Source organism: Silene latifolia, chromosome 6, assembly GCF_048544455.1.
Source record: "Silene latifolia isolate original U9 population chromosome 6, ASM4854445v1, whole genome shotgun sequence".
NCBI lineage: Eukaryota > Viridiplantae > Streptophyta > Magnoliopsida > Caryophyllales > Caryophyllaceae > Silene > Silene latifolia.
In genome coordinates, this window is record NC_133531.1 from 47636805 (window position 1) to 47663289 (window position 26485).

Here is a 26485-nt window from a genome sequence, read left to right on the forward strand (position 1 = left end):
CCTTCATTAACCGGTTCATAAGTCTTGAACTATCTACGGTCCTTGCACACATGCTTTGTAGCACCCGGATCAATCCACCATGCAATCTCATCATCCTGCACATAGAATGCCTAAGAAATTAGTGGTATATAATTTACAATATGCTTAATACCATTGTCAAAATTCTGACCTTGATGAGTAGGAGGGCCTTTGTCTTTAGACACTTGCCCAGATTTGTTCTTGTAATTAGAACCCTTCTTGGTCTTTTTCAACCGACAATTATTTTTAAAGTGCCCGGTCTTACCACATATCCAACAAGCACCCTTGGGTTTCTTGTTTGTGTCATCATTAGTGTTAGGCATGGGGCGTTTTTTCCCCTTGAATCCCTTGGAACTTTCACCTACTTCCATCATATTGATTGAAGATTGTTCCATAGTTTCCTTTCTCTTGCCCTTAGTACCCACTTGCGCTCTAAGAGACTCCTCTATATGTGCAAATGCCCCCCTAGTTGTACAATAGACAACTCCTCTTTCTTATGCTTGAGCATATGCTTGAAATCCTTCCAAGAAGGAGGCAATTTGTCAATTATACTTGACACCGAAATGGATTCATCCATTTCCATCTTGTGTTGGGCAAATTGTCCCAATATCCGGAGCAATTCATTATATTGCTCCATTAGCGGCCTTGAGTCCGTCACCTTATAGTTCATGAAATTGCCTACAAGAAACTTCTTACTAGAAGCATCTTCGGCCATGTATTTAGACTCTAATTCATTCCAAAGTTCTTTTGCCGACTCATAATTTTGATAGACATCAAATAAAGAATCAGACATACCATTTAGAATGTGCCCCCGACAAATGTAATCATCATTTTCCCACTTGAGACGATTGCGGGCTTCCTCCATTGTTTCATCATCTCGATGCTCCGGCATTGGGGTACTTAGGACATACACAACCTTGAGAGTGGTAAGTAGGAAATGCATTTTCTTTTGCCATCTCCTAAAATCAACCCCATCAAATTTCTCAAGTTTTCCAAACTTGGATGTCATTTCCTTAACATTCGATATTGTCAAAACAGTAAATACTTTCTAAGAATGTTGTAATTTTGTGTAGGGTATTTGACAAATCGAACTTGGATAACTTGATGATCGCGAAATATATCGCTTTTATTAGAAAGTATTTCTACCCTATTAAGCCTTTGGGTTACAAGAAATCTTTCCTAGGATAATGTACCAAATTTCCCTCTTGTTCTAAGGCAAAAACAAGAGAAAACTTATGAAGTTTTTATTTTGTTTGTTATACAAAAATCTGAAAAATAAAGTTTTTTTTTTTTTTTTCTCTAACCTTTCCTCATGCATACTTTGAGTATATATATACTTATGCAAAAATAATCAGAAAACGAAAGGTAGTTATCATCCAAACGGAACATAAAGATAAGTATGAAACAATGCAACACGGTTCATAGAACCCGATAAATATCACCCACCCCGATCGGGGTTAGTGTCCCCGATCGGGGACGTAGCTTTGTATTTTTACGTAAATAAAATTTTTGGAAATTTGCCTAGACACCAACAACCCCGATCGGGGCTACCAACCCCGATAGGGGTTAGTCAATTTTCCATTTTTGTGCTACGATTTTATCGACTAAATTGCATTGTAACTTATTCTTTAAAATTGCTCATTCAAACTCGTTTATATGAGCGTGTACTCCACACTCCCTAACCCATATTATAACGGTCAAACTCACTACGATTTTTGGCCAAATCCCGATTGCATTCAAATGATATCGTGATTCACTTAAATCACCAACACCATATGCGGCAAGTTTTTTAAAAAAAAAAATTCCTTGATTTTTTTTTACTTACTTATTACAAAAAAAAAAATAATAGGCATAAATCTTTGGCTACGAGCTGAAAAGGCAATAAAAATCTGAAAAGATTCCTGAAAATTGAAAAGTTAATTATAACCTGAAAATGTTACGTTACTGATAAGATAGCCGAAAACTAAAACCTATTAAGGTGATTCATTATATAAATAAATGTTCGGCAAATTAACTGAAAAATTAACTTATTTTGGTGAAACGACGTGAAAGGATATAATAAATTATTGATTGAAAGGTAAAAAGGAACGAGTAATTCGCTTTCTCCTGAGGATTTGGTACTCCTCACACACAAGCCATTATAATATTCCACTTGGGTGGATTGTGTTTGTGTGTGAGGAGTACCGTCCTCTGGGAGGACGGTAGAATTTTTTAAAAGGAACATAACTTAGAATCAGGTACATAAAACAGAGCGTCTCATTGAAGACAACCACTATCCGTCACAAGCTGAAGACGGATAGTGACCCTCTCACAAAATGTAAGTGGAAGGGCATGCAAGTGGGGGTATCCATTTTTCCCCACACTTGCACTATTCATTTGCATTTTTTAAGAGGGACACTATCCGTCTTCAGCTTGTGACGAATAGTGTCCGTCTTCAATGAAAATTTGTGTACATAAAATCCCAAATGCTACTCCAGGTAAACTTTCATTTCAGTTGCCCAAAAACTTGCAAAAAAATAAGCCACTTGAATTTTTTTTTCAAAAGGTCACTTCAAAAAAAAGGTACATAAAATGTCTTACCAAATGAATCTTACTACATTGGGGAAATTATTTAGAATTTAAGACCTAAATATTACCAAAAATAGAGGTTAGGAAACAAAAGGAAAAGGAGTTAGCATCGGGTGGCGCCCAATATCGGCGCCACACTCTCACATACAATAAGTGGGGATCTCAATAATAAGGGGTGCATAAGAGAGGGTGGCGCCAAGATTGGGCGCCACTCGATAGCGCCGTATTATTATCCGAAAAAAAAGTAATTTTACATCAACTATTACGAAACCATCTCGTACAAAAATTAATGCTTATCCTCATCACTATTCAATATTATTCGAAGTTGTTTTAAATGGTTACTTCGCTACCTCAAAACGCTTTTTGTTTATGTTTGCTCAGCTAGTTTTTAATAAAGCTAAAGTAATTTATGTTTTTCCAAATATTTTGTTCAACGATTTTTCTCATGCGTGCCCTAAGAGCGCACATTAAGATTTTAATTAAAGAAAAAATAAAAGAAATATATCATGAGAAATGAAAGATTATAATAATATTTTCTTTATATAGGCTCGTAATATATATATATATATATATATATATATATATATATATATATATATATATATATATATATATATATATATATATAGAGAGAGAGAGAGAGAGAGAGAGAGATTGGATTTGGTGATTTTGGTTCTTATGGTAAGTTGTGAGTTGGGTGAATCTCAAATTATTAGATTAAATTATAGATGAGTGGCCAAGATTAATCTTAGTTGTCATATAAAAGCATTGTTATTTAGTTTATTTTCTCTTTTTTTTTTCTTTTTCTCTCTCTCTCTCTTCTTTCCGTCATTTACTCTCTAACTGTTTCCCTCTCTAATTAATACTCCATATTACTTCAAAACCGTTTATATAATCATTATTAACTGCAAGCGTTCCTCTCTCTTCTATTATTCTTGTGTTATTCTTCTTCAATTGTTCGTCTCCTTCGTGTTTTCTCCCGTTTTCTCTTCGCCGTTCATCATCTTTCTTCCGATTGAAGGTAATTTCATGACATTTTCCTCTTTTATTTTGTTATTTTGTTTTATTTCATGCTTTTGTATGCTTTTTTATTCGTTTTTTCAGTTTAATTATCGCTAGGTTTACTTAATCGAGTATTTTAATGTCGTTATTGTGTTTATGCAGTTTCTTCATTGTAATATTATGCTGCATTTTTGAATTTCTGATTTTTCCTGAAATGATTTGCATGTTCTTAGTCGTTTCCGCAGTTTTCTATTGTTTTGAAGTGATTTGCATGTTCTAGCTGATGAGTTGTGTTGAGAACTTTACTATTGATCTCTACACACTTTACTTTTTGTGTTATTCTGTTGTTATTCTATCGCTTAGTTTGTTGTCAAGTTATTTGTCATGTTTTAATTGTTTAATGTGTTTTTCTAGAGTTTTTGTGTTTGTTCGTGTTGTCTTCACTTTTCATTACTTCTGTTATTCCGCTGTTATACTGGTCCTATGGTGTCATTGCAGCGTTACTCTTCCTGTCATTGTAGTGTTTTTCCTGTTTTTATTTTCTGTTATTCTTTTTGTGTTATTCTGCTGTTATTCTTGTGGTTTTGTTTGTTTGGCTTTGTTTGTTTATAGGTTTCAGCATCACTAATGGACTTAGTTTGTGAGGGATGGGCAATAAATATAGTGAATGAAGATAAATTGTTATTTGCTAGAGAGTTCGCTACTGAAAAGAAAAAAAATTGGGTTAGCTATTGGAAGATAAGAGTGAGAAGTGCTTTGAAGTTAATGTACGAGTTCGTCGTCGTAATCAATCAATGTCGGCAGTTTTAAATAGCCAGGACCTTTTGGAAAGAGTATTCGATCATGTAGAGACTACTTTGGACAAGAACAATATGTGTCTTGTTTGTAAGAAATGGTCACAAATGTTCCTATTTCATAAAAGTGCGCCCGGTGTTCACGCCGAATATATGAAAGTTCTAACAACAAGTCACAGTGAAGGTTTTAAGATTTTGTCAAGGGGCTCGAAAGTAGTTTCCAAACGATGCAAGTGCTACATGCTTGCAAGTGAGCTAGCAAAGGCGGTGTTGCATGCTTGCCGTTATATACACGATCATGACTCGATCCTTGATGCACCCGTATGTATCGAACGGATCAAAGCTAATTCACGAGTACTTTGAAACACTCAGGGGACTATCCTGCCGCTTATGATCTTGCTTACGAATTGTATTATAAGTCGATCGATGTTGTTGCGTTGACCGACTTTTTTTACGTTATGTCATGTATTTTCGGAAGTACATTTTGGTTCTTTCTCGGAAAGAATGTATTTTGGGTTTTATGTAATTTGAAACTGTCTCTGGTTGTAATTTAGTACGTTATTTTGTTTTATGAAGGCTTATGTAGGCCGTATGTAATTTTGAAACTGTCTTTGACTCTTTATTCAAAGAGGCTTTCTTTTGATTCTGTTTGTGTTTTTCTTTACACTTCCGTGTTGTTCTTTTTGTGTTTTTACTGCTGTATTATAACGGTTCTGTTATTAGTTTGACTAATTGTTAGTGTTCTGTTATTCTGCTGTTATGGTACTCTCATTCTGCCGTCATTATTAAAAAGTCCAGCTGAATACCTATTTATCATTGAAAGTGATCCTTTTTTTATTTTCTCGGATAGTACAAATTTGAAAATGAATTTAAAAATCAAATCCGCAGCTTCATCAAAGTCTACTCAACCGTCATCATCAAATTCTCCGGGTCCGTCTCCATCCAAATCCCCTGTCACATCTCCATCAAAGAGCACTGCTTCTCAGAGAAGGAGTACTCGTAGTCAAGAAATATGTACAACCGAACCACCCACTAAAAAAACCAAACGAAAGGCTGAGACCCAACTTGCGAAGTTGTCGTCTAGTCCACCAAAGACTAGTAGTAAGTTGGCTGGCAAAGTTAAGCATGAGAAGGGAATTGTGATAAGTAGCAACCAACCTCGGAACCTCAGTGGAGATGCCGCAGTAAATAACCAGTGTATGTACTACTGTTATTCTACTTTTATTTTGCTGTTATTTTGCTATTAATATGTTACTTTTCGTGTTATTTTTTGCTGCTCTCCTGTTATTTTGCTATTATTCTGCTGCTTTGCTTTTGTTATCTTAAATGTTTTAATGCATTGCATATTTTTTCCCCTTTGTGTGCACAGTGCCGATCCATTTGTTAGCTGCCGTCAGCCTGCTTTTCTTCTCAGAGTTATTGAAGCCCTCACCGAGGAGTAGAAGGAGGCTGTAAGGGAAATGTAATTCGGGGGTTTACTTGAGTTGAAGCTTTCTTCCCTCCCCCATACCATGTTCCGGGAGATTATATATGCTTTAGAAGTGGGAAGTTTTTTGAAATATCTGAAACGGAGAAGTACGAGTTGACTGCAGATGATGTGCACGATGTGTTTGGTTTACCTAATTCTGGACCAAAATTGGATTTGGTTATTACTGGGATTCCTGGTTCTGCAGACGCTGATGGAGAAGCTTTGAAGCGTGCTTGGCGTGAGAAGTATGGTATCGCCTATAACAAAAGTGGGATACCACTTAACAAAGTTCAGGATACCCTGCTAGAGTCTTTGGTTGCGGATGATGAGTTTAAGAAGACTTTTGTTCTGTTTTCTATGTCGTGTTTCGTTGCTCCTGTGTCGGGTTATGTGGTTGATCTTAGACTTCTAAGCGTTGTGGAAGATGTTTATAGGATCAAGGAATTTAATTGGTGTCAGTTTGTCTTCTCAGACTTGGTGACTTCTGTGCGTGAAACCCTTAACGGGAGGAAAAATATTCGTTGTTGTGTAGTGCTGTTGGCTATCACCTATTTTCACCGTTATTTCTTTAGCGGTGATCAGGTGAATAATGAGCTACCGGTCATTAAACATTGGGATTTTAAGTCTTTCAGTGAGAGGTTGCAGCGTGAGGCGGTGCCGGTGCTCCCGGCACTTTGGGAGCGTTCAGACGTTGCTTTCCCATTGTCTCGTCCAAACATCGTTGGCTCTGGTCAACGTAGTCAACGTCAACGTCTTGTGCTGGATCTACCTGATGATATTCTTACGGATGAGCAAGTACAGTTAGCAGCGGTCGACGTAAGCACCTGTTTGATTGTTTTTAAACGAATCATTCTAAAATGTTATTCTGTTATTGTCTTTAAGTATTAGTTGTCCTACTGCTATTATTTTACGATTATTCCACTGTTATTCCTCAGTTTTCCTGCTGACATTCCACTATTATTCTATTTTTCATTCCAATTGTTACTCCACTGTTTATTCTACTATTATTCTACTATTACTCCACTGTTACTTATTCTGCTGTTAGTGTACTGTTATTCCTTTGTTATGTTATTACTCCACTGTTATGCTACTATTATTCTGCTATTAATCCACTGTTATCTATTCTGCTGTTAGTGTACTATTATTCCTCTGTTATTCTACTATTATTGTACTTTTATTATGTTTTGGAATTCAGTTTTAAGTAAAATTTTGGGATTTTATCCTGACAGGATGTTCATCAACTTATACTACTTAATGAGAGGGACTCTCAGATTTTATGCCGCCAATACTTGGAACGGGGGGAACTTATAAAGTCGAAGATGATGAAGAAGAACCAAAGAAAGCTATGCGTCAAGCACTGCTTTGCTAAGTTGCTTGACCAAGTAACCCGACGAGTCCGCTAAAGAAAGCACAACCGAACAATCGAGAAAAAGTTGGTTGTGAAGGGTCCGAGAATTTGGTTGCCACCCCATCTTTCTTCACGGATCAAGTTATCCGTGAGCCGACGAACGGGTAAAGCATGTATTGGCTATGCAAGTGGCAAATAAATCGCGATCAACTGTTCTGAAGAACCAGACTTCAAAAAAGCTAGACATGAAGATGTCATCATTGAACCCCCATCATTTAATCTGTTTTCTCAATTTTATGAGGAGTGTGTCGGGCTTTCGGATGTGCAAAAAACTATAGGCCGAAAAGAAGGTTGTTGAACGTAGTCCCGTCATTCAACAAAGTGCAAAGGTGGGGACCCCACAATTGTCACCGCTCGGTTAAGATTCTATTACGACGGATATCTGTGCTGACATTCACTTTTGTTATGGAGAGCCAGATGATGTTGGTGAGAAAGTAGTTGATGTGGGGGGGACATTACCATTGATGTGGAGGGTGTTAACAGTGAAGTGGAGGACGTTAACATTCAAGTTGAAGACTATCTTGTTGATAATCCGCCAGAGGACGTGGCTAATACTGTTGAGTGTACACCGGTAGAGGTTCAAGCAACTGAAATTCCAAAGACGATGCTTGTTTGCACGAGACGGAGGTGACGGATACTGGTTCGACATTCCATTGCCTAATGACACTCAACATTCCACTCAAATTGGCGGTGAAGCATTTGTGATCGCGAGAAGAGGAAGTAGCGGATGTGGTGATGTCTTGTCATGCGGACTTGTTGCTTGGGGCTGCGTTTGAGATAGATAAATCGATAAACGGATTCCGAGGTTGTGTTGGAGGCTGGTCTTGTTGTTGGTGAGGTGTCCTAGAGGACAATGGCGTTCTTTGGGTTGAATGCTCCTAATATCGGTACAAGTTATTTGCTTTGCACTCTGCCGCATGAGGAGCTACTTGTTGTCCTGTTGTGCCTCGGAATTTCGGATGCAGCTATGATTGTGGTACTGTGGATCCTCAGCTAGTTGTCCTGTCAAAATCAATGATAACGATGGGACATGTTTTCAACCCAATTCTATCCAAGCGGAAAGAGGTTGCGGACTCATCGCTTCTTTCTGAATGATCATAACATTTCGCAAGGGTAAGAGCTCGTTTTTATTGTAAAAATTTTCCGCTTTCTGTTTAATATATTATACTGCTTTTTGTTCTTCAAAAAAATATTTATGTGACTCTTATTTTTCCTGTTTATTCGGTTTTGAAGGGAGAATCTTGTCACTTGGGGTGTTATTAGTTACCTGAATCGAGAGGATATGGAATCTATGGTTCCAGATACAATGATAATGCTTGGTGTTGTGGACTGGTGGTCCCTCTTTCTTAATGATACTTCTATAAGAGGAAGTCCAAGTCCACTTTTCTTTGGGATGGGTGCAACGGTTAGTTATTCTATCTTATCGTGTCTTTTACTTTATTTTTCATTTTGCATCACGTTTCAACTGTTTTCTCCACTTTTTGTTTAGAGTCCATTGGGGCGAATTTGTATGCCGTCGAAACATGAGAAGGCTTCCAGGAGTGATTTATGTGCGGAAGTCATATTGTCATTTCTTTGTGTTTGTAAATAACAACAAGAGAGATTGTGATCTTAATTACGATATGGTATGTTTCGTACTTGTGTGTATTCTACTATTATTCTACTGTTACTCTACTATTACTCTGCTGTTATTCTGCTGTGTTTCTGCTTTTTTTAAAAAACACATAATTAGTAACAATTTTTTTGGCCAAATATTTTCCTAGATTTTCATCCCAATTCTTTTGTATGAGCACTTCAGCTGTTTGTGCATCAACTTCAATGCGAAGAGGGTTGAATATCTTGATAATGTATTTCAAGAGGCAATGTTTGCTGATGATCAACAGCCGTGTGTACGTTTGGTGTATTGTCAAACTGCTGTAAGTCATTTATTGTGCCTAATTTTCTCTTGGTGTTTAGCCTAGTTTGTTTAAGTATTGTTAGTAATTACGTTTTCTTTTTCCTTGCTTATTTGAAGGTGAGCTTGATGTCTGATTTCCTGGTCAAAAAAGGAGTTGCCCGAGGCGGGGAGGTTAAAGATTATAAAATTGTCAACGTCCCTTTTACCTGGCAAACCGCTGCGATTGAAAATTTGGACTGCGGTGTATATACGATGTTGCATATGCTCTTTTACCGTGGAACTGTTTTTGATTGTGACTTGGGTAATTCTGATTCAAGAGTCCTTTACCGCGCCGAGATCGCCGCCTTGTTGGTCTTTGCCTCGATATGAACGAGTCCAGGGAAGATGTGTTGAAAAGTTTGGAGGAGTTGAACAAGACGAGAAAAAAACCCCGAGTGTGCTTGAAGAGAAACGGCGTATTGAGGATACGGAAGCGAGGGTTTCTCAAAGCGGTAAGAAACATCGTGGTTCTGGCAGGGTGAAAACTCGTTGGTAAGAAGGTTAAGACGACGCAGCTGTTGTCGAGCCCGTCGCTTCTCCTACTTTGTCATTGATAGCACCGAATTCTCTAAAAACACCCCTACCGCCACCGTCAAGTGGGAAGCAGGGGTGTGGATAGCACCGTGAGTCCAAAGTCGGCTTTGGGTAGCCGTAAAGGGTAAAAATGGACGATGGGTCAAGGTTGCTCTATGGATTGCGGGCCGGAGGACGGTAGTTTTGTTGTGGTGTCGGATTTGTTTCGGAAGAACAAAAAACAGTTCTCTAAGATGCTGAAGGTGCGGAAGCAAGTGGTGGACTTTGTTCTTCGTGAAGACGCTCACTTGAAAGAAGAGTATGTGTCGATTTTCATTTCTTTGATTTTGGTGTTCCTGTTCAGTTAGTCTTTTTGTTTCCCACTTTGTTATTCTCCGTCATTAATATGCTTTTATTATGCTGTTATTTTGTCAAACTAGTATCAGTAGTTCCACTGTTAGGTCCCTTTGTTATTCTGCTGTTATTAAACTATTATTCTATTGTTATACCACTATTATTCCGCTGCTAGTCCAGTGTAATTCCACTGTTATTTCCTTTTGTTATTCTCACATTCTCGAATGTTATTCTCTTTGTCATACCACTATTATTCCGCTGTTAGTCCACTGTAATCCCACTGTTAATTCCCTTTTGTTATTCTACTGTTATACCACTATTATTCCGCTGTTATTCCACTATTATTCTACTGTTATTGTTCTGTTATTGAACTTTTATTCTGCTGATATACCACTGTAATCCCACTGTTCTTATCATATGTTTTTTTTGTGAATGCAGTGAGATGTTAGTGTTGTACAACGACGACGTCGGCGTGTTTATGGACAGGGGGGATATTGTTTCCATTGTAGATGCAGCTGCTATGATGTCAACAAGAGTAGTCGATGTTTGGTCGATTCTTTTGAATTCATTGGAGTTTGAGGAACGTTCAGAACCAAGCTCAATATTTTTCGGACTTCGTCATATGGTATTTTGTTTTTTCCTTTGCTATTTTGCGTTATTACCTACATATTTACTCACAAGTACTGATATAAAGTTAACACTTGTGCGCTATTTTTGGTTGTTTATGCTTTCTGTTTAGGAGGATGCTCTTTATTCACTCTTAGAGAACTTTGATTCCTCAAGCCCTCTTGACGGTTCGGGTAAGAAGCTGTTGAAATTCGGGAATGTGTTTTTCGATTCCTGCAATGGAAGATGTCGTCTGAACTCGGACCTTGTGTTTGTGCCGATTCTGTACAATGATCACTACTCTTGTTTGTGCATCAATTTTATGAATGAATCGATTGATATTTTGGACAACATGACTCACGATGCCAACAAATTAGCGGATTACAGAAGATTGGCCGAGATTGTGGCAAACTATATGTATGTTTTTATGGAGGGTCATAATGTTATGAAGTCGCAAGATTGCCGCAATTTCGAAATCGTTGATGTTCCTTTTAAATGGAAAAGAAGGAACTATTTGAATTAAGTCGGGGTGTTTCTTGTTGTACACGGTGGCCGAATATGGTGGAAGCGTGTTTGAGTCCAATCTTCACAGCAAGATTGCTCGTCGAAACTTCTGTGTTGAAATGTCGGCTTCCCTGATCTTGGCGGATATTAATATTTATAGGCAAGTAGTTCTTGATAAAGTGACGGCTTATTAGACTCAAAGGCCGAAGACGTTGGGTTTGGTGTCAGCTAGGAACAAGTTGAAAGAATTGAAACCCCAATCATCTGCTTGCTAGTGAAGAATCGAGCACCGTAGTGAATCTTTGTACCTTTGACTGTTGTGTATCCAGGAAAGTCAGACTAAGTTAGTGTAAACTGTTTGTTTAACAATTAGTGTGGTGTTATTGCACTGTTATTCTGTATAATAACTCGTTTATTGTGTTGTTATTCCCCTATTATTCTAGTGTTATTCCAGTGTGTACTCTAATTTAATTGAGTTTTCATATTACATGTACTTTTTTCAAACACCATCCATTTTTACTCTAATCCCACTGTTATTCTGCTGTTATTGCAGTATTCTTCAGCATAATGAGCAGTTGTTCTGCTGTTATTGCACAATTAGTCTTCAGTTTTTGGACTGTTATTTTAGTCTAATTAAGCTTTCTTATTACCTTTGTTTTCTACAAACACTATCCATTTTTATTCAAGTGTAAATTTAGTCAAGTGTAAAAGCAGTGGTTTAGACTGCTTTTATTCCACTGTTATTCTACCATTATTATGATGTTATTGCAGTATTATTCCGCATAATAAGCAGCTACTCTGCTGTTATTGTACTATTAGTCTACACTTATTCTGTTGTTATTCCACTAGTTTAATGAAGGTTTACAAACACTATCCAATTTTTACGAAGAATCTGCATTTTCTATTCAACTGTCAATGGCTGTTTTTTCTCAACTGTGATTCTATTCTTATTGCACCGTTATTCTGCTGTTATTGCACTATTATTCCGCATAACAAGTAGTTTATTCTGCTGTTATTGCAGTATTATTCCACAAAAGGACTAGTTTATTCTCTTTGTTATTCCACTTTGTTAGTCCAAATTATTTTGTTACAACTATTCATTTTTATTCAAGTGTAAATTTAGTCAAGTGTAAAAGTAGTGGTTCGATCGCTTTTATTCCACTCGATATTCTACCATTATTCTGCATTGTTATTGCGGTATTATTCGCATAATTAGCAGTTATTATGTTGTTATTGCACTATTATTCTGGTAAAGACTTCTGTTATTCCAACATTACTTAAACATAGTAGTAAATAGTACTTAAAGATAGTACTTACACAATAAACATTAACGATCTAAAATATTAAAGCCATTATTTTTAAAGCAATAAATATTTTAAACATATTTTAAAGCAGCAGCCCTGGACCATCATCTTTAGATTTTTATATCTTTATTCTATTCTCTCGACGCTGCGCTGCCTTGTCCTTGGACAATGCTCTCAACTTCCACCGACTCATCCTGAAAAGGATTTTTGTATCCTTCCATAAGTTCCATGGCTTTCAGAACTGGTGTCCAATCGGCAGAGATTGAAGGATAGACTTCAGTGTAATACTTCTTCAAAGCATTCACACCAACAATGAATTGATTGTCCATGTCGGCTTCTGTGTAGTTCCTATTTTTCTTTTCCTTCAACTGTCTACGCATACGTTCATTTTGAAGTTCAGCAACCTTCAACTGTGCCCTAACATTGTCGACTTCTCTTATTAAGGCCTCTTCACGGTTTTCTGTTGCCTCTACATTTGTCCTTCGTTCTGAAAGTCTGCAAAGATAGGATGTGTGTAGACAAGTGAGGCATGCATCTCTACCTTCATCGGCCCTACTTTCTCGAGCATACTATGCTCGTTGGCAGTGTCCAACCTCCTTTGTGAATGCCTTTGCTGTTCTATTGCGGAATTGTACCTCATCCAGAACTCGACAAGGGTTCCAAAGTGGCTTTCAAACCGCTTGAAATAGCTGTTTGAACTTTTGAATCTCTGGGTTGTCCGCAACAAATAACCTAGAGGCAGATCCCGAAAGTAAGACGGTATCCACTTTTGTCTTATTGCAAATACATACTTCAACCACCGGTTGCTTTGCATACCATGGGCTTCAATAACAGTTTTCCAATTCTGTTCAAATTCTTCTGGCTCGAGGTCGACATCCCAAACAACGGCATTTATGTCGGTCATAAATTCCGTGTCATTGCAGATTGCCCTTCCCACCTTCTCAGGCATTTTCTGCATGATATGCCACATGCAGTACTTGTGCACGTAATGCTTGAAGACATTTGGGCATGCCTTTTTAATTCCAGGGCACCGGTCCAGTAATTACACACCGAGGTTCTTTTTTGCCCCATTGCTTCAAGGAATTTTTTAAAAATCCACTCAAATGAATCCTGACTCTCGAAGTCAAGTAACCCAGCTGCAAAAGTTACCGTCTTCTTGTTGTGGTCTACTCCGGTGAAGGGAGTAAACACCATGAAATATTTGTTTGTCCCATAAGTAGGGTCAAACGAGATCGTGTCTCCATATAACTTGTAGTTGTTTATCCCTTCCTTATCAGCCCAAATAACCTTCGTCAAACATTTGTTCTCATCCTGATCATAAGCAAAATAAAACCCGTTTGTTTCAGCCATTATTTTGAAATGCCCAATGAACATTTTAGCATCCTTATCCCCAATGTAACACTTGATATTTCGTTTGAAGTTTTTGAAGTCTAGCAAAGAGGCACTGATATTCTGATAACCATTTGAGTATTCCTTGAGAATTCTGAAGCTCAATGTTGGACCTATGTTGAGCTTAGTATGATCAATAATGGTCCTCTTAATGTAGTCATGGACGTCCCTTGAGAGCTTTTGGAACTCTCTGTTTTTTACAGAGTAAAGAGAGTGATTGTGAACGTCTACAAAGACGTCCACAATATATCAAGCCGGTCTGTTGTCGGTTTTTTCACAAGTTCTCAACATCATGTGCGCCTTGCAGCCACACCTTGTCAGAGCATGCTTCTTTGGCTGTTTAATTCTTCGCTCTTTGTTCTCTGCTGTACTCAAATTACCAGCTTCGTGATTTGTTGCTTCAAGTCGCATTTTCTTTTCATATCCCTATACCCCCGTCATTACGGACCAGTGATTTGACGCTGACGCCCCCCTTATACTTCGCATTTGTGTACCTTCTCACATCAAATCCGCAAGCCAATGCATATATGTTGTAGAACTGTACTGCATCGTCCAAGGTAAGAAAGAACATGCCACGTTTAGGCGTAAAATCACTCTCAACAGTCCTTACCCACTGCTCAGTACCCCAAGGTGTACTGCTGTAATGAAGAGTTGGAACAAACTCATCGTTTTCTTAAATCTCGAACAGTTGGGCTGGTGAATATATTGTTATTAGAAGAATCCTCAATAGTTAAGACTTCATTGTCTTCAACAATAGAGACAGTAGAAAGATATGAGACACTAAATTATTATAATGAGTACAGTCAGTGGACAACAAAATGACAATAACATCACAATAACAGTAGCATGGGGGAGAGATTAACATTGCGATAATGTGACAATAACAAAGATGATAACAAAGAAATGGGAAACAGACGACAATCTATAACATCACAATAACACTAAATGTGTTTTTTTTATGCTACTCTCTTATCAGCCGTATATTTTCATGTTAATGCACAATAATATCACAATAATAGTACCATAATATCATAATAACAGTACAATAATATCATCATGTTTCTCTACTTTTACAATAATAGTACAATAATATCGACAAATAACGATCTGATTCTACTTTATTACATACGAGATAATCTTTATTTTTTATGCTACTCTCTTGCAAGCCATATATTTTCATGCTACTCTTTTTGCACAATAATAACACAATAATATTACAATAATATCACAATAACTTGAGTCCAAGAATATAATCATGTTCTTTGTCTTTGTTACAATAATAGTACATTAATATCGAAATAACAGTTCTCGATTCTACTTTATTACATACGAGATAATACTCGTATTTTTTATGCTACTCTTTTGCAAGCCATATATTTTCATGCTACTTTGCACAATAATATTACAATAATATCATAATATCATAATAATGGTCAATAATATAATCATGTTATCTTTGTCTTTGTTACAATAATAGTACATTAATATCGAATAACGATTCTCTTTTCTACTCTAATACAAGCCAGACAAAGATAATAATATCGGAATAACAGCTTGAGAAACACATAGAAATCAATAATTGATTTATAAACAACGGCGGATAAAGAGATAAGAATCAATAACAGTATTACCTGTTTCCATATTTACTGTCGAGTTGTTTTCTTCGCTACAATTGTTGTTAATATCGTTGTCCATCTTTTATACCTGAAAATAGTAAAATCAAGTATTCAATTCAATTAAAATCAACGAATTTCACGAATTTTACATTAATTTTGAAAATACGATTGAATACACTAAAAATCAACGAATTTACATTACCTGTAATTCGATTGCAACTAAAAATCAACGAATTTGTGTAATCTTATTAGGTTTTTTATGAGATTTCTATAGGCGGCGTTATGATTTTTGTGTTTCTCTGTTTCTGATTTGTAGAGAGATGTAGAGAGAGAGAGAGAATATCGTTTGAATGAAGTTTCTGTTTTCATGTTTCAGCGCTTTTGTATTTTTCGATTTTTTTTTTTTTTTTCCTAATTTATCATTTAATCTCAGCCCTTGATTTCTTTTAATCTCAGCCCTTGATTTCCCCAACTCACAACTCACCATAAGACCCCAACTCACGAGATCCCGCCTCTATATATATATATATATATATATATATATATATATATATATATATATATATATATATATATATATATATATATATATATATATATATATATATATATATGAGAAGATAAGAGATCATGTAAGTCCACCTTTTTTGGTTGAGTTCCTAAGTCCTAATCTAGGCCATTAGATCAAAAGAATGAAGGGCCAAGATTAAAAGAAAAAATAAATCATCCTATAAAAGCACAAAAACCCTAATCACCCTCACAAACCCTACCACCTCTCTCTCTCTCCATTTTCCTCCCACTTCTCTCTAAACTGCTGCCACTTGCCACCACATGTCCTGCTGTCGGACCACCACGCCGCCACCACCAAGCACACGCTGCCACACCAAACCACGACCGCCTCTCTGCGTTCATCCTCTCTCATGCCCCACCACCACCACCGCCCCTTCTCCCTCTCACGCACACAACCACCACCGCCCCTTCTTCTCACGCACACAACCACCACCGCCCCTCCTCCTTCTTCTCACGCACACAACCACCGTCCCCACCTGCTGCCCACGTAGCCACCAGACCCACTCCGCCACCACCCTTACTGCCCCTCTACTTTCCTCCTCTCTCATGCCGCACTACTACCACCCCTTCTTCTTTCTCTTTTTTTTTTTCAGATCTGAAAAAAATAAATGTTGTTTGTTGTTGGTTGTTGATGGGTGAGTTGGTGCCATCTTTGTGGTTGTTGATGGTCGTGCCGTGGTGTGTTTTTCCACATTTTTTTTTGTCGTGTGGGGGAAGGTGGTCGTGGTGCGTGGTGGTTCTGTCGCGTCCATCTTTTTTTTTCATATCTGAAAGAATAAGTGGTTTGGGTTGTTGTTGATTGTTGCGGTTTGGAGGTGGTAGTGGTGTTGTGGTGGTTGGGGCAGGAGGTGATAGGATGATGGCGGTGGTGGTTGAAAAAGAAAGTTAGTAGTATAAAGTTACATTTTCGGGGACTAAAGTTACAAATTCAAGGACAATAGTTACACTCGTAGGACAATAAAATTACACCTTTATTGGCTAAACTAACAACTCATGGCTAAAGTTACATTCTTGAAAAACAAAAGTTACATTTGAAAGGACTAAAGTTACAATATTAATGTATATTAATTCAAATTTTACATACAAACCACTTTACAACTAAAGTTAGGACCCCAGCGACTAAAGTTACACTTGAAAGGGCTAAAGTTACAATAGTAATGTATATTAATTAAAAGGGGTAAAGTTACTAGAGTTACGACCCCAACGACTAAAGTTACACTTAAAAGAGGTAAAGTTACATTCGTAAAAGTATAGAAATTCAAATTTATGCATAAAAACCAACATACGACTAAAGTTACACCTAAAACGACTAAAATTACATCTAAAACGGCTAAAATTACACTCGTAAAACAATACAGTTACATATATTTTTGTTAAAATTACATATATTCAAATTTATAAATTCATATTTTCATATACACAATGACTTAAAAGTTAAAAATTCCACTCATAAGTCAATAAATGACTAAAGTTATACTTATAAAGAAGTAAAGTTACACTCAGAAAATGATTGGCTAAGAATAGGACTTATGAACTCAACCAAATTTGTGGACTCATCCATCTCTCTCTCTCTATATATATATATATATATATATATATATATATATATATATATATATATATATATATATATATATATATATGCCTTTATGTCACAAGAAAAACCCGCTCATCATTTAATTTGAGGGCTGGATATATTGCTAGTGAATGTATAACCCCGACTTCACTTATTACTAGTAGATATTTAATTAGGTAGCTAAAGCTTGGATGGTGGCAGATGTTTCTCAGTTAGTATGACAAAAATTAATTTTTGTTATGATGTGGTATTACCTAACTAACAAGCCGATAAATGATTTTTTTTTTCAAATTTTTTCATTCTTTAATGAGCGCGAAATAACATGTGGGATTACCATATTACTAGGTAGTATCCCGCGCTTCGCACGGCCTGTTTTAAAATTTAATTATTATAATTGAAGAAAAATAAAATAATTTATATATGACATTTAATATTTTTACTTATAAATAAAAATATATTAATTTTTCTCAATTTTTTTTAGGTTTAACTTCAATGTTTTAAAATAAAATACATACAATTTTAATTAAAACTAATAAGTGATAATTAATTATCCATGATCAATGTTTTATAAATTATTTTGTGACTGATCAAGTATCTTTTTAATTAAAATAAAATTTATTTGAATAATGCAACAATTAACATTAAGTTCTCAAATTATATCATTTCACGATACATATGTTCCAAATCAATTAATATTTGTTGAAAATGATGTGAATATTATTTTATGTAATTTTTCATTTTTTATGTATAACGTGTGATATTTATGTATCACTATATAAAGTTCAAACTCAACTTATTCAAATGCTTTGATTATGTCTTACATGTGTTATGTGTCAAACATATCTATAAGAATTGCACCTTTTGTATTTTTAAACAACTATCTATAAATGATTTTTAAGATTTTACCTGTAAATAAAATAGGTTAAACTTTCTCAAATAATATTTTTTGAGGTTTAACTTCAAAGTATTTAAAAGATAACATATAAAATATTTAACTAAAAGTAATATTTAGCTACACATAATCAATGTTTATACTTGACGTATACATATTTTAATTGAAAATATTAAAGAAAAATGTAACGTTTTTTCTACTTTTTCATGTCGTTTATAAAACTATATTATTTAATAAACATTACTTTTATTTTGATTATTCAAATGTACTTGCGATCACTGTGTACATGCATACTCGTACACATACTCGTTATCATACTATTTAAACATATCAAAATCTCATATGTATTCAATTTCTCGCAATATAATTTTTTTTCATTCCCACATAAAAACTTATCTCTTAGGAGGGGGGGGGGGCGTCTGGTTCGCGCGTGGGTATGGGTTTGGAATCCGGAATCATATCTGGGTGGTATGGGTTTGAAACTTGATTTCTCATACCTTGTGTTTGTTTCAGTTTTGGGTGGAATGAGGTTGAACTTGATCAAAGTTTAAAATATCTAAAATACAACATTAAAAATAATTATTTTTTATATTGAAAAATCATGAAAATAAAGATTTGATCAAATAAATTAAAAAAAAAAATCATTTAAAATGTTCCATATAAGTTTTTTTATGGTTTTTGGTTTTATTATTTGATACCCATGGGTATCAATCTCATACCCACCTCTCCCCTTGGGTATGGAGTGGGGATCATCTGTCCCATTTGGTGTCCCAATCTGTGTGTCACTCCAATAACCTTCTAACACATCAACAAATTAATATAATTATTGCAATATTTTATTTTGCAACAAGTGATGTGTCAAAAGGTGAGTGGAGTGACACACACAATGGGACGCAAAAGTGGGACAGAGGATCCTTACTGGTGGGTATGAGAAACCCATACCTCATAAGTTTGAGGTATGGGTATGAAACCCCTTATTTTTGCCAAACAAACACCTAGTATGGGTTTGGAATTTGGATCATTCCAAACTCATACCTCATATCTTTATGAGTTGAAACAATCACCCTTTTAGTAGTTTTCTTTAAATTATGTTTTTAAGAAATACAATGACTTCCAAATATATTTTTCTTAGGATTTAATGGTCTAAGTTTTATAACTTTCTCAAAATGTCCTTTTACGTTAAAATAAAAACATTATGAGACACTCACTTTAATCATCTCTACAAATTAAAATATTTCAATAAATATAATGAAAATTATACTTAATTTGAAGCATTTTTCGCAAAGAACGTAATTATTTACATTTTAGAATTTTTATCAAAACAATTTTTTAATAAATTTAGAATCAAATCACCGTAATTATTTAATGTAATTTTATAATAAAATTTATTAAACTATAATTAATATTTTGCTGAGATTTATATAGCATTTATTATGTTTATATTTAATGTTCAAATTTGTAATTAATACTTGTATTTAAAGCTTTAGTTGACACGTGACGCATCCACAGCGCTTCAACTAGTTATATATATATATATATATATATATATATATATATATATATATATATATATATATATATATATATATATATATATAGAAATTATATATCATATATATATATATAGAAATTGCATCAAGTGAGTCTAGGTATCTTAGGTGAGTCTAGCATTTTAATCTCATCCATTAGATCTACTCCTAATCAACGGCTGAGATTAAATCTCAGAAATTATAACAAACGTATAAAAGCTAAGAATTCAAACCTCCCCTCATAATTCAGCCACTTTCTCTCTCCTCCGTCTCTTTCCCTCGCTTTCTCTATCTCTCTCTCTAAGTCAAAATAATCCTCTGAATCAAGCAAACAAACCCTAGGTTCCTGTTTTTTACTCGCTTTTATCAATTCATTCACAAATCAAACAAAATCGTGTGTTTTCCAGGTTCTCGTTGCTACAATGGATGCAGATTCTACCGACATTAACATGCAAATAGGTAATTTCTGTAATCCTTTCGTTTTGAGTTTTCCTTTTCGCGATTTCATCTGGATTCTATGTCGCTGATCATTCGCTATTGTAATTTCATTATTCCGTTGCTTTTCAGTTTTTTAGGTTAATCGATTTTATGTTTGCTTCAATTTTAATGACATCCGTTCACTTCTACTTCAATTTGACGGTCTCCTTTCCTTTGATTATTCTCGTATTTGCTTTTCTCTTAAATATTAGGTGCAATCTCCTTGTATTTGTTGTTTTTCCTATCAAATTTTCATATTTGCGTTCTCCTCTGCTTCTGCTTACAATCGCAGTTGCTTTATCGTCACATTCCGTCAATTTTGATTATATTTGTCTTTATTCTGTTGCTTTTCAGTTTTTTAGGTTAATCGATTTTCTGTTTGCTTCAATTTTAATGAAATCCGTTCACTTCTACTTCAATTTACGGTCTCCTTTCCTTTGATTATACTCGTAGTTGCTTTTGTCTTAAATATTAGGTCAAATATCCTTGTATTTGTTGATTTTCTCGTTCAATTTCGGTCAAATTTCATTATATTTGACCTCTTTCCCTATCTTGTATATTCCTGTTCCCCTGTCTGTATATTCCTGTTCTGCTGTCAATGCTTACAGGCTAAGCTTGTTACAATATCAATGTTACAGTAACGCAATCACATATATTCATTTCCATTGCACATATAACATATGCTGTACCACTTCTGGATGTCCTCTTGTTCTAAATTGTAGTCCAGCCTCTTCGCATATTTCCTGTTCTCCCGTCCATCCTTATGTCACTACATTGTCATAGTACTAGTATTACTGTAACAATGTTACTCTTTGTAATACCACCGTTGTATTTCAGGTCACTAATACTCTTATTTTCCTTTTTGTATTACAGACTCAAGTACTGTCACTCAACCCCATTCTACGCCAATTGTCCAAGAGCAACCCAATCCTCAACCAAATAATCAGCTTGTTCTGTCTCACACGCCTAATAGAGGTGAGCGGTGGATGCGTGTGGTTGAGCACAAGTTTAGACCTACCATTGGTGCGCGCCTCCCTTGAGGCTGGAATCAAGTTCTACGAGGTTTATGCTCGGGCATGTGGATTTACCCCTCGGAAGCACGATGCGAAAACACTACGAGGTGGTGTTGCACACCAAAAATTCGTAGTCATGCAACCGTCAAGGGTTCGGGAATCTAAACCGAAACAAAGATCCCGTAACCAAGGATGATGAGAATATGGGTGATGGTTCGTCCACAACTAGTACAGTTACACGGCGAGTTAAAATCACAAGAATTGGATGCCGAGCGTACGTCAGATTTGCCCTTCTACATGGCCTTGATGGCCCAGCTATGATTGACGAGTTTTCTGAAGTCCACAATCATCGTCTCACCTCTGTCTGTAACAGAGATCTCGATAAGATTTCACGATCCCTTGATATGTTCCAGAAGACGCTTATCTTGGACAACTCCAAGTTGAATATTGGCGCTGGATTGACCTTTAGACAGGTTAAGGAACTTGTCAATGGGTATGAAAATATCGGTGCTACATTGATAGATTTTAAGAACTTTCAAAGAGATATCAAGTGCTACATTAGGTTAAGAGATGCTGACCTTTTCATCGATCGACTCGAGAAACTCAAAGCGACCCAACCCCAGTTCTACTTCGCCTATGATGTTGATCCGCAAAACCGTCTAACAAAGTTCTTTTGGGCTGATGCTACATGTATTAGAAACTACTCATTCTTTGGGGATGCTGTGAGCTTCGACCCTACTTACGGAACCAACAAGTATGATATGGTTTTCACCCCATTCACAGGTGTTAATCACCACAGAAAGTCGGTGTTGTTTGCCGGTTGTCTCCTGTTACACGAGGATGACATCTCCTTCCAATGGACCTTTCAGCATTTCTTGACTGCCATGGGACAAAAAGAGCCGCAGTTCATGATCACGGATCAATGCCCTGGCATAAAGAAGGTAATAGTGTGACAATGTTACTGTAACAGACTTACTTAAATTTATTGTACCACAACATTCTGACTCCAACTACCACTGTTCCATCTCTTCCTCTTTTACAAGGTTATTCAATAACAATGTTACTGTAACTAAATTACTAACATATAATTTACTCACTTGCTCTTTCCCTATCACTGGTCAATATCACGTTCGACTTGTTTGTTTCATTATGACTGGCATACAACAGGCTTTCCCTTCTATTTTCAAGACAGCTAGGCATCGTTATTGTATGTGGCATATTACACAAAAGATCACGGACAAAGTTAGTTCAAAGACTCTGCGAGACACGGACTTCCTTGCTCGCTTCAACGCCGTTGTTTGGGACCCTGATATGGAGCCGTCGGAGTTCGAAGAGAAGTGGCGGAAGGTCATTTCAGATTTCGATTTTGGAAGATAATGATTGGTTGACTACAATGTTCGACGACAGACACCATTGGATTCCTGCCTACCATCGTGACCTTGCCTTGGGCTGCATATTAAGAACAACACAAATGATCGAAAAGTACAAATTCATTTTTCAAGCGCTATGAGAATCACTTTGGTACACTGGTCGAATTTTGGATGAGGTAAATAACTCTTTTTCATCCCTTACGATTGCACTCGGAACAGTGTATGTTACAGTACCATTGTTTCATTGTTACATAAATAATTTGTTGCTTTGAATCCTTGTTGCATTAAAACCAGGTTCCAAATCACTATGGACCAGCAGCTATACACGAAGATGCGATGATTATAACAAATGACCACTCATTCCCTGAGCTTAAGACATAATTACCTATAGAAAAGCATGGCGCTATTATATACACACATGCTGTGTTCAAGGTGTTTCAAGAAGAAGTAATGGCTTCCGATTCATGTGGTGTTGATGACTTTGAGAAGGAGGAGCATGTGCGCATAATTCATGTAATCGATCTTTGAGACAGACAGAAATTTTCAAGGTGAGGTTGGACCTTAGAAGCACGGATGCGGTATGCAAGTGTAAACTGTTCGAAAGAATTGGATTACTCTGCAGGCATATTGTGTGGGTGTACAAGGGCAAAGGAATTGGGTGAATACCAAACAAGTACATTGTAGATCGTTGGCTAAATAACACACACGCAGCGAACAGGTTTGATTCGAAAACATTATTACAATGACAGTTTTGACTTGTTACAATAATTGTTTTACAGTAACATTGTAACCATAATTTCTTATAGTAACATTGTCACCATGATAAACAAGAATCATTTTTTTTACTTCCGAGCTTGATTCGAATGGGAATGTCATTGAGGATTCATATATGGCTACGTCGATAACAGATCATTTGTGCAACGTATGGTCGAGTTCCGTCGGATAGTTGGTGTTCTCAAAACTTTACCTGCTGAGCACACGGAAGAGTTAGCATCCCTCCTAGTTGAGTTCCGAAGAAGTTATGTATTGAACCGCTTACAAAAGACCAAGAGATGGAGATCTTTGTTGGGGCTGCAACTCGTCGTCTGAAGTCACTATCCACCCTCCGGAACAAGCACGCAACAAGGGCAGCGGAAAAAGATTGAAATCAGCTAAACAACAGGCCATTGAAAAAGCAGCCAAGCTAAAGAGGCTATGTGCATACTGCAAAGAAAGAGTTACCCACGACAGAGAACATGCCCTCTTCGCATAGGCGATGTAGCCTGCTTTGAGAAAGCCGCTAAAAAGAAAAAAGTTTGATATTGTTATGATGTTACAGTAACATTGTGACCTTAGCAATAATTAGTAGGATTTTGTGTTCTTTGTGACAATAATATGTCATAAAAAAAAAAAAAGTAGAATTGTGTGTTCTTTGTGGCAATAACATGTCACAGAAAAAAGTCATTCGATTTTCCTACATCATAGTTAACATTTTATACAAAGACTTACAACATTTTATACAAAGAATAAATATTGTTTTAGGACCATTTTCCGTCCCGTTTTAGGAGCATATTTCCTAAGTTTTACAGTAACAGTGTTATACGATTTGTTATACGATTTGTTTTGTTTAAGGAAAAGGGTTTAGGGTTGGATAAAGCGGCTCCGCGTTTCGCGGAGCCGCCTAATCCAACCCTAAACCCTTTTCCGTCCCGTTTTAGGAGCGTTTTTCCCCAAATTTAAATCCCGTCCACGACAGGGTATCACCCGTCCTTCCCTAGGGTTTAGTTTTGGTTTTATGTAACACTCGTTGTACTACGAACAACCTTTGTTTAAGGAAAAGGGTTTAGGGTTGGATTAGGCGGCTCCGCGACGATGCCGCCTAATCCAACCCTAAACCTTTTTCCGTCCCGTTTAGGAGCGTTTTTCCCCAAATTTAAATCCCGTCCACGACAGAGTATCACCCGTCCTTCCCTAGGGTTTAGTTTTGGTTTTTTTTTTTTTTGCACACGATTTTTTTAAAGAAAGGGTTTAGGGTTGGATTAGGCGGCTCGCCAACCGTAAACCCTTTTCCGTCCGTTTAGGAGTGTTTTTCCCCAAATTTAAATCCAACCCTTTTAAACCCTTTAAATCTCCGTCCCGTTTAGGAGTGTTTTTTTGCCCCAAATTTAAATTTAGGGTTGGATTAGGCGTCCGTACGTTTTAGGAGCGTTTTTCCCAAATTTAAATCCCGTCCCACGACAGTATCACTCGTCCTTCCCTAGGGTTTAGTTTTGGTTTTATTGTAATAGTGTTGTACTACGAACAACCTTTGTTTAAGGAAAAGGGTTTAGGGTTGGATTAGGCGGCTCCGTGAAGCGGTGCCGCCTAATCTAACTCTAAACCCTTTTCCGTCCCGTTTTAGGAGCGTTTTTCCCCAAATTTAAATCTTGTCGTATGTTTTAGGAGTGTTTTTCCCCAAATTTAAATCCCGTCCACGACAAAGTTATCTCCCGTCCTTCCCTAGGGTTTAGTTTGGTTTTTCTTAATGTGTGTTGTACTACGAACAACCTTTGTTTAAGGAAAAGGGCTTTAGGGTTGGATTAGGCGGCTCCGCGGCGGTGCCGCCTAATCCAACCCTAAACCCTTTTCCGTCCCGTTTTTTAGGAGCGTTTTTGACAATTTTGAACATAGTTACATAATCGTTGTTCAATTTAATATACCACAATTCTAATAGTAAATTGGACAATTAACCGAATTAAGATGTCATTCATTAAAAACAAGTGTTACAAACACCGATTAAAAACGAAATACTTACAAACAAGAACATTGTTAACTTAAATATAAGTTGTCACGGTAAGCATAAATCAGAATAAAAAGGAAATATTAAATCTTTTACTCCTTCTTAGTCGTTTATTCACGGAGGAGGATGAACGGCTTTCGCCCTCTAGCAACTCCTTTTTTTCGATTATTCCTGTAACTTTCCATCTCTTCAATAACTTTGACAACAAGAGGCCACTTCCTGTTAATCGAAGGGTTGAGTTTAGCATATGACTCCCTAAGAGTCGTAACACCAAGGAGAAATTGACGGTCTAAATCGGTTTGATGTATTTCTTCACTTATTTTCTTCTAGCCGTTTCCCAATACACTTGTTTTCCGCCATCGAAACTTGAGATGAGCTTGACATTGTTCAAGTCATTTTCAAGCACTTGTACTCGTTCTAGCATTTCTATTACCTTACTATCAGATGATATAACCTGCTCAAGTAATGAATCTCTATGCCTTGTCATTTCTTCCAGTTTAAACTTGGTGTCTTCTAGTTTCCTTTGAATTCGTTCCATTTTTCTCTTGCTGCAACGAAAAAAAAAAAAAAAACCTATTAAAACAGAAAAATAAATTGTTTTCCGTAAATTAGAGAAAACAAAATCTATTTATAAACAAACATAAACTGTTTTCCCTCAATTAGAGCAAGGTAGTCATATAATAAATGAAATTTTAGCAACAGTTGTAATATTAAACCATCCATAATCTTTATAGATATTAAATATTACAAAAGATTAAAAAAAAAATTAGACATGAAAAACCTTTGAATTTGTCATGGCTTATTTTTTTGTTTAGAAAAT

At 36.3% G+C, this 26485-nt stretch overlaps 1 protein-coding gene across 1 annotated transcript; it reads left to right on the forward strand.

The window, feature by feature from the left end:
* The first annotated feature begins 21740 nt into the window (after positions 1–21740).
* LOC141588044 (protein FAR1-RELATED SEQUENCE 5-like) lies at positions 21741–23607 on the forward strand. The gene is made up of 4 exons (XM_074409502.1): positions 21741–22478; positions 22705–22884; positions 23340–23420; positions 23530–23607. The coding sequence occupies exons 1-4, from the start codon at positions 21741–21743 to the stop codon at positions 23605–23607; spliced, it is 1077 nt and encodes a 358-aa protein (XP_074265603.1).
* Positions 23608–26485: the final 2878 nt, after the last annotated feature.